Genomic DNA, 9,323 nt, shown 5'->3' with positions numbered 1-9,323 from the left:
TGATTAATGACATCAAAACACTGGAGACTCATGGCCTTGATTTACCTTTCTCCACTGAAAAAGTTCATGGCACCATATCTCAGATAACTGGGGACAATTTGGAGATGCACGGAATTCTAGGTTTTACAGAGTCTTTTAGTGGACGTCATTTCTGCCGTTTGTGTTTGATCGAAAAAAATGATGCTCAGCATGTTTACTGTGAGGATGACCCAAAGATCATCTTGCATGGAAAAGAGGTCTTTGAAGCAACCAGCTCCTTGGGGGCTTTTAATGAACTGTTCAAGTCCCACTATGTGTTCAACCTGTCCTACGATGAGGCCCAAACGATCTACAACATTGATGTTGCAACAGCCAATGAGACCCCAACAATCCGCGAGATTTTTCACTAAATGTTGAAGTGTTTCATTTGTCAACAAGCACATGTCGATTTTTCAACTAAATGTTGGTGTTTCATTTGTCAACAAGCACATGTGGGTAACCAGTCGCTGATAACCCATTTAAGAATTGATCACAGTTTCTATCCAAGCACCAGGTTTAAGTTGATTTGTGCACAAGGTCGTTGTAGGCGCCAGTTTTGTACATATGCAGGTTTCAAGAAGCATTTAAGTACTGTTCATGAGAGGGATGTTCCTGAAAGTGGTGAGGCATTTCAAGCTAATGTTGAATGTTTAGAGGACAATGAATCAAATAGTCATCAAAAAAATACAAAACAAATTTGTGCTTCAATTATTGCTAAACTCCAAGGAAGTGGTGTTGCAAATAGTCTTGTTTCGACAATTGTTAGTGATTTGGAAGAACTTGCTACAGGAGTACATTCCCAAGTTTAGCATGAAATACTGTCTGCTGTGCCTAAAGATGATCCTATAAGAGCTACACTAGAAAAAAAGATTTGAGAATTTTGAAAACCCAGTTGTAGATTTTAATACTGAAACTAAAAGAATAAGATATTTCAATGAGAAATGGGGGATTGTGGAGCCAGTTGAAGTAAAGCGAACTAATTAAACTGGTAATTATGATCAAGTCCCAGTTAAAGACAGTTAAACTAACATTTACATGCCGACCAGCTTTAAGATGTTTCTTAAAACCGGAACGTTGAGAAAACTTGGGCCTACAATGATCTTGTACACAAACTAACTTGAACATGGTGCTTGGATAGATGCGGAACAATTGACTGGTTATCCACATGTGCCTGAGGACAAGATTCTTGCCCGTACCTCACACGCTCGTGCGGGGGTCTCCTGGGTTGTTGCAACATCAATGTTGTAGATTGTTGTTTGCACAAAGGTGTAGAGCTGGATCAGGGCCTCATCGTAGGACAGGTTGAACACGTAGTGGGACTTGAACAGTTCATCAAAAGCCCCCAAGGAGCTGGTTGCTTGGCAGGGGATGAGCTGTTTGTCCACGACGATGTAGAATGTATCAGTCTTGTCCTGGGTTCGGCCAACTGCTAGGATGTATGGTTGCTTCCCCTCTCTTACACGCAGGTGTTCCTCGATGCTGTGGCATGACTGAAAAACACCAATGCAAAAACAGATTTAGCCTTCATGTAAAAAAAAAATTGGGGACACTTTATACTGTAATTCTCAAGGAACCTGAAGTCAAAAGTGTGGTGATAATAAAAACGAGTCTTCGCCGTCTGTGTGTGTCTGTAAGAGTGAGTGTGTGTCTGTCTCTGAGTGATGGTGATGTCACTCTCACTCTGATTAAGAAATGCCTGTGCAAGGTTTTTCAAATCGAGGTAAAAGAACACATGATTTTCAACCATTACAAAATCAGTTGTATATTAAAAAACTGTAAACAGTTTTGCAGGCATTCATTTCCCGGGTTCCCACACCACCTTCAAATTGAAATTAAATTTCAAGAACTTTCAAGGCCCGATTCCCTCTAATTCAAGGACCAAACATGGCTTGGACCAAGGTTCAGAATTTTTATGAGAAATAGTAGAACTCAGAGACAATTAACTCATTGAGTGCCAACGACGTCGATCGACGTCAAAGTAAATAGTGACGTAGAGTGCCAACGACGTCGATCGACGTCAAATGCGTTTTTTGACGGTGGGACGTGGATCAAAGCCTCCTGCATCTCCTGTACAAATATTGTAGCTATTGAAGGTATATAACCTATTTTACGGACTCATTAGGTGGCGACAGTGCTCTCCAGATTAGAGAAAGGTCCGGAAAACAGCAGGAAAAAGCCCCGTGAAGAAAGAGAAACCGCTCATGCTGCAGTCAGAGCCATATAGATTGCTCTGGCTGCAGCTGGCGTTGGCTGCGAACAGCAGTCAATCCGCTCCCACAACTGAGCCCCTCTGCCTCTGTCTGTCTGCATAGTTTCTCCACACGATTAGCCGCCAGAAAAGCAGCACCCGACACTGAAAAGCCAAACCATTCTCAGCAGTCCGGTTTGGCTTTTCCGTGTCGCGCTGGGAGCCGGCGCACAAAAACGGAGCACTCCGAAAATAGACCTGGGTGCGTGAGGCTGTGTGTTAGTGTGGGGAGGAGTTTGCAGCTGAGGGGGGTGGGGCACGCAGGGCACCATGACAACTACACCACGTCACTACATCAGAAAATATTAGCTAGAGTCAGTGAATGTGCTTGAAATGCTTCATTTCACAAAAGGCTGAATAACTCAGCTTCTAATTTGAAACGCCTGAAAACGCTGAAAACAACCTATCTTCTCCGGCTCATAACTAAAGAACGGAAAATGGTATCAATAAACTATTTTTTGCTGATGATACAATAGAGTCTCCTTGTTCTTTGTGCGTGTTCGGTGTTTACATAGTAATATCACACAATATTCTGTGGGCCTCGAGAAATCACTGAAAACGCTCGGAAACTCTGGCACTGGGAGCGTCCGTTCTCCAAAAGTGGCTGGCACTCAATGAGTTAAAGAGAAAACCCATTCAAGGACCTCTGTAGCCCCTTCCCAGACCACTGGTGTGTGTGTGTAAACCCGGGCTGGTCAAATTGTGACGGACAGACACTGCCGAGCCAATTTATTTATTATAAAAAATATTTTAACAGACATACCTTGTGAAAGTGCACCATTTTGTCCACTGCATCACTGGGACTTCTCTTCGCCCCGTTCCATCCTGTGGATGGCAAGAGATGGAGAAGGAGCAGCAGGGAGGCCATGCCACTGTCCAAGTCTGGAGGGGTGGAGGACAAAAGCCATTCACTTACTTTGAATGCACAAAGGCAGTAGCCATAGGTGTTTGGAATATAAACAATATAATAAACAGTGAAAAAAGGAGCTTCTTGGTTACTTTGAAGAGCATGATTTAAAATAGAAGTAATGGTACAAGGTAACGCACAGGTTTACAATACAATGATCATCTTAAAAAAGCAATAAAGTCACGTTCAAGAAAAGCGTGTTTTCGCAGGGGTTATCAAGTTTAAATCAAAGCTTTCATTTTAAAACATTCTGACCATAAGTCGAAATTATTCTGAAGCTTGCTTGACCTTTTTACATTATTTTCCTACATAAAGATGTTTTCCCCCAATCAACTATGCATAGTGGAATCATTGCTTCATCTTGTTTAATGCTAGAAACAAAACTCAAGCTATTGAGTCTGTTTGATTAGAACAATGAGCCAGAGGTTTTGTAATTGACTTTCTATGTTGCCTGGAGCAGCTAGCATTAGCCTCTCACCCACATGATACTGTAGCTCTGCTATTACCAGAGGTACATTACTATGAGCTAAATGCACTCACTACTAACTACGTTTTTACCTTAAATTCCCGAAGCAAGTTGAGACATCACCATGTACTGAAAGAGAAACGGGTATTACCTTGCGTACAAAGCGACCACTGCTCCTGGCAAAGCGACCACTGCCCCTGGCCTGCCCCTCGGAGGAAAGGACATGCCTGGATGGGTTAAATGCAGAGGACACTTTTCACCGGCCACCGTCAGCATGAGTGTGTTGTAACAGTCTGGCCTGCCATAAGTAAACTACCGTACATGTGCATTCAACTAGCGTTAGCAATTAATGCTAGCAAAGCCATGAGCATCTAACGTTGAATTACATTGACGCATTCGACCATAACATTGTGCTCACCTCATTACATTCTATCGAGACAAATGTAATGTTAGCTGTTGGCTTCACGTGTGTCTTAGCTAGCGTTAGCTCGTCGTCATTTAGCAAATCCATAAGCATCTAACGCTAGCTTTTACAGTACATTGCCACATTTGAACGGCTAACATTGCGCTAACCGTTAATACATTGTTTTATGTACGAGTTTGCCCTTATAAGTAAATACATTCACCTAAACGTACCTTTATAACCCTGTAAGACCCGGATATATTTCTACTTGCAAAAAAATATATTCAACCTTTCTGATGGTGTTGTAGGAGTACTTTGGAGAAGAAAATATAGTGTTTAAAAAAAAAAAAAGTTTTTGTAAGGTTTTATGCAAATGTTGTAATATCACAACGTAGGGTCAATCGGGTAGCAGAATTTCCTATAGGCCATTTTTACTCATTGTCAGAATAACATGGCAAATGTATATATACTTCATTAAAACAACGTAAGGGTTAATTTATATGGTTATGGTTTATTATTTGGCCTCAGAACAGTATACATTATGAATAATATTTGGCCTCAGAACAGTATACATTATGAATAATAACATCAATGTAAGCCATATTTTTAAGAATTGTGATTTTATTAAAAGAACAACAAAATGAAAACAATACATACAATAAATGTACTAAAGAAACCTAATTACCTAATTACTCCGCAAAATGTAACAGGCACCCCCCTCTCATACACCAAGTGACTGCAAATCACTTTGAACACCATTTACAATCAATTCCTTACACTTATTTGCAGTGATAGTCCCAGAAACAGTTCCTGTCACCTGAAATACACAGACGAACATCACACTTGTGGCATAGTAAGTTGGTGTACCCTGACCAGCCACCATTCCTGCAGCGCCCTCTCTGTGTCTTTCGTGGGAGATGTCCAACTTGGTCCTGGTGCACATCCGATGGCAGGTGTTGACGTGGTGCCTTGGGTGGAGCGCGGTTTGGACTCTCTTCCAGTTGTCTCTTCTGAGCTGAAGTGTTTGGCCGGTTGGGGCGGCTGAATGTCTGCATCTACTGGGCAGTTAGTGGGTTCACTGGGTGGTTGGTTTTGTTTTGACTCCTCTCCACAGGCCTCTTCATCTGACTCTTCATCAGTTTCAGTGAAGTCGATATCCACATCACTCTCTCCATTCAGTACCATATCCAGTGCATCTTGTATCTTGTATCTTGCAATGAAGCGAGGCTCTCTCCTTGCTTGTGGCATTCTGAAATGAAAATAAAGAAATAACTTTAGTACATTAGTAGTGTTTACACATCTCACTGCAGTACACATTTCACAAGTCACACAATACTGTCTGGCCAACCTATTGTGCTTTGCTTATCCTCACAAAGGGATGATGGTCCTAAGTGGGCAACCCCCACCAGCCCTCACATGAACAATGATGATGGTCCTATGTGTGCAACCCCCACATGAACAATTACCACATGGAATCCTCCAGGAACTAACTTAAACCAACTAAAACATGATTACAAACAGAAGTAGGAACTGATCTGTTGAAAGTGATTACTAAAACATTGTAAGCAATGATTGTATGCAGTATATTTGTCTTTGAGTACAATTGGTTACAAATATTATTGGAAATTAGAAATAAAAGTAAAAATGCACATATAGCCTACACCAGGGGCGGTTTTAGCATCAGAGCTTTGGGTGGGCTCAGCCCACCCAAAGGTGATGGACCGCTGAACCCCTAGGGGGGTCCGGGGGCATGCCCCCCCGGAAGAAAATTTTGTACAGTTTCAAGTAAAAATGGATCAAACTGGCGCACTTTGAGATCAAAATGAAGAGACTAGATCTATGAAGAACTACACACATCAATATCTTCTTTACCGTTCTGTGGTTTTACAGCGATGAAAAAATAATTGTTTCCCTATATATACTATATATATTCTGCATACAGGTTCTATATGGTAGAATTATGCTTGCATAAATAATACCAAAATCACTTCAGGGGAGTTTCAAGTAAAGTAACATTTTGCTTTGTAGGCAAAACAAAAGTAAAATTATATCAAAAGGGAACTTCCTAACTTATTGGCTGGAATAATATTCCGACAAGATAATAATATACTGTAAGCACTAAAGCAGGAGTTTGCAGTCAACTAGTTGAAATTAATATGTGGCAGTATTTGTGGGGGTCAAAATCTATGTAGGGTGTACCACCACAAATAGATCAGTGTATGGGAAACACTGACTATTAAATTGTGTGACTAGAAAGACACCAATAAATCTGAGAAAATGTACTTTAATTTTGAACAACAGCACTACAACGGTGGCATTACAAATGGTATTATGAAATTATTGTGGGAAAAAACAAGATCTGACTGGTTGGAAGTTGGTAGGCTACCACCACCACAGCGTGCAAAAATAGGGAAAGAAGGAAAGAAAAGGGAATAGCATGCCATGCACGCATGTTAAGCTATCATCATCATCACATCAGACAGGCTGTGTAAAGGAGCCACTTGCGATTCTGAAGGGCTTAATTTCATTCAGATAACAAGGGACCTGTTTGAAAATATGTTTGTCACTTATGCCCATATGTTTCTCAAAAAACATTGCATCCATTTACACCCACTTTACTGCAAGCTAGCATGACATGGCTGGCTGGTGCCATGGTAGCCTACCTACCTTCCTCCAGTCCACCTGTTTGTCTGGCAGGCACAGCCACAAGTTCTTTTGTTTAGCCTACGAAACAACGTTACGCGCTAATTTGCATATCAATATGCGCTAATTAAGTAACTACTAACGACTCTGCTCAATGCTCACCTCACAGTTTCATTGATCATGAGTGGGGAGAACGATTGTGTGGACTGTGGAGGACCAGTTCGCTGCTGTACTGTGTGTGACCTGTGTGAAGTGATGTGGGATTAGGCAGATAGATGGAGGAGGGAGCGCCTGCGCAGCCGCGGTTCTAGAAACTTTTCGGGTGGGCTGAACCCCCCTAAATGTTTGTCTCAGCCCACCCTAAGAACATAGAGGGGGGGGGGGGAAACACGCACACAGCGCATTGAGTGTAGTCAGAAACTGCTACTAATGACCACCATGGATTTGGAGAGGGAAAAAAAAAAAAAAAAAAAAAAACTTTTTTTTTGCCTCTATTTTTTTGGGTGGGCTGAGACTATTTTTGGGTGGGCTAAAGCCCACCCAAAAACGGCCTAGAACCGCCCCTGGCCTACACTATATATATATTTTGGTATGCAATGTGGGGAAAATACACATATAACTGTATAAATGTTTTGTGAAAACTATAAGACTCCCCTTAGCCAGGTATGTAAACTAACAGTACCACCTGGATATTTGCTACCACACTGCCCCACCGTTGTAAAATAGCAACCTCTATAAAACATGCTCTAATTTACTTTTGGGGGATATGTTTCACAATAATAACATATGTACATGTTCTAGACATTCTAATGATCACCCAAAAAAATATTACAGGCATTTTACTTACTTCTTTGTGAGGAATTCCGTCCAGTGAAAAAGAGAGTTGTTGCTCCGTCAACAATTTTGAAGTTGTGATGTGTCCTGGCCCTGTGGGGGGTACTTATATGCAAATATCCTGGCCAATAGCATTGCAAGACTAAACAATAGGATCCAATGATGATGTTTAGGTGAATAAAGAACAAGAAAACAAATGATTTATACCCTTTTTTTTATAAAATACAAATGTTGTAATATTACAACCGTGGGTCTTACAGGGATAAAGCAAAACATTGTAGACGTTAGCCATGCTAATCGCTGCTAATGGTTCAGTGTATTTTCGGAAAAGAAAGATGGAGGTTACCAGACCGGATGTGAAATTGACTCAACCAGGTGTCCACCCTCAACTCGCTCAGATAGCACTACCTACAGACGATTTTAAACACTGCAGGTGTGCAAAGTACACCCAAATCAACACTCATTAACTCAGAATAATTTTCACTGAAAAATTAACACTAATTCACACCACAGATTTTGCTGTGTACTGTGCTGTTCTGGTGGTTTCCATTAAACGACCAAAATAGACACTAGACAACACTGAGTGATGATATACGCTTTTTACCTGTCACGACATTGAACAGACGGAGCTTTTGGAAGGCAAGCTTGCCCTTCCCCCCCTTCATGTTGAACTTTGCCATCACCTCATTTGTCATCAACCTGTGGATATAAAAGTGAAAGGATTTAAACTTCCAAATAATTCCAATAATTCAATTTATCGTGCAGCCCCAATATATATATATATATATTTTTTTTTTATTAGTTTATTTGTCCCCAGCTAACATCACTGATGACGTGTCCCAGCGCATGCTGTAGCATGTATTTTAAATCTAGAATCCTGGCTCCCCTGGTCAGTGACACTTAGGAATAGACTAGGTGACAACCAAGTATAGTTTGGTGACAAGCTGGAGAGACAGTTGACGGTCGGAGAGACGGCACCCGGTACGGGATGGGTTTAGCACCCCATCCTGCAGCACACAGGCCTTCTTGAGGTGTCCTCTCTGCCCATGGTAGGATTGCCTTTTCCCCGGGAGGGTCTGGTGAGACGTAGGAGGAGCCCGGCCTGGAGTCACCCACACAGGGCCTAGACCCTCCATGCACCGAAGGGCCTTACAATACTGCGGTGTAGCATTAACTCTATTGCAGCGGATTGGGCGTGATCAACCCTTCCGCAGGCAACGTTGCAGACAGAGTAGGAAGGCTGATCCGTGAGCGGCTGCTTCTGGGACGCGGGTCGGGGTCTTAATCTATGGAAGCGTATGGGCCCAACAATTATATATGAAATACCACAATGATATAAATAAATAACTCAATGATATAAATATAACATGCAATGAAATAAATCAAAAACACAATGAAATAAATAAAAACCTAATTAAATAAATAAAAACACGATGAAATAAATAGAAATCCCAATTAAATAAATAAAAACACAATTAAATAAATAAATAAATGCATTTATTTATTTAATTGGGTTTTGTATTTCATTGCATTTTTATTTATTTCATTGCGACTTTTCATTGCCTCTTTTATTGATTTCTTGATGACTTTTCATGACCACTTTTATCTATTTCATGATGACTTTTCAAGTACATTGGTCCAAAAATTAAATCATAAATAAATAATTAAATAAATAAAAACGCCAATGAAATAAATAAAAACGCCATGAAATAAATGAAAAACACAATGAAATAAATAAAAACGGCAATTAAATAAATAAATAGATTTATTTATTTAATTGCCGTTTTTATTTATTTCATTGTGT

The 9,323-nt window shown here is 40.7% G+C and overlaps 1 protein-coding gene across 1 annotated transcript; it reads right to left on the bottom strand.

Annotated features, from left to right (window-relative positions):
• Window positions 1-268: 268 nt before the first annotated feature.
• Window positions 269-5,227, bottom strand: LOC310784801 (uncharacterized protein; the record flags this gene model as incomplete). Its single annotated transcript, XM_083645845.1, has 4 exons — window positions 269-1,508; window positions 3,030-3,148; window positions 3,791-3,866; window positions 4,910-5,227. 4 exons carry the CDS (start codon window positions 5,225-5,227, stop codon window positions 1,176-1,178), a joined length of 846 nt encoding a protein of 281 aa, XP_083501971.1. The 3' UTR covers window positions 269-1,175.
• Window positions 5,228-9,323: the final 4,096 nt, after the last annotated feature.

Source organism: Poromitra crassiceps (genome assembly GCF_964638095.1).
Source record: "Poromitra crassiceps genome assembly, chromosome: 11".
NCBI lineage: Eukaryota > Metazoa > Chordata > Actinopteri > Beryciformes > Melamphaidae > Poromitra > Poromitra crassiceps.
The sequence above is the reverse complement of the archived record's forward strand: the minus strand, read 5'-3'. Positions and strand labels throughout refer to the sequence as shown.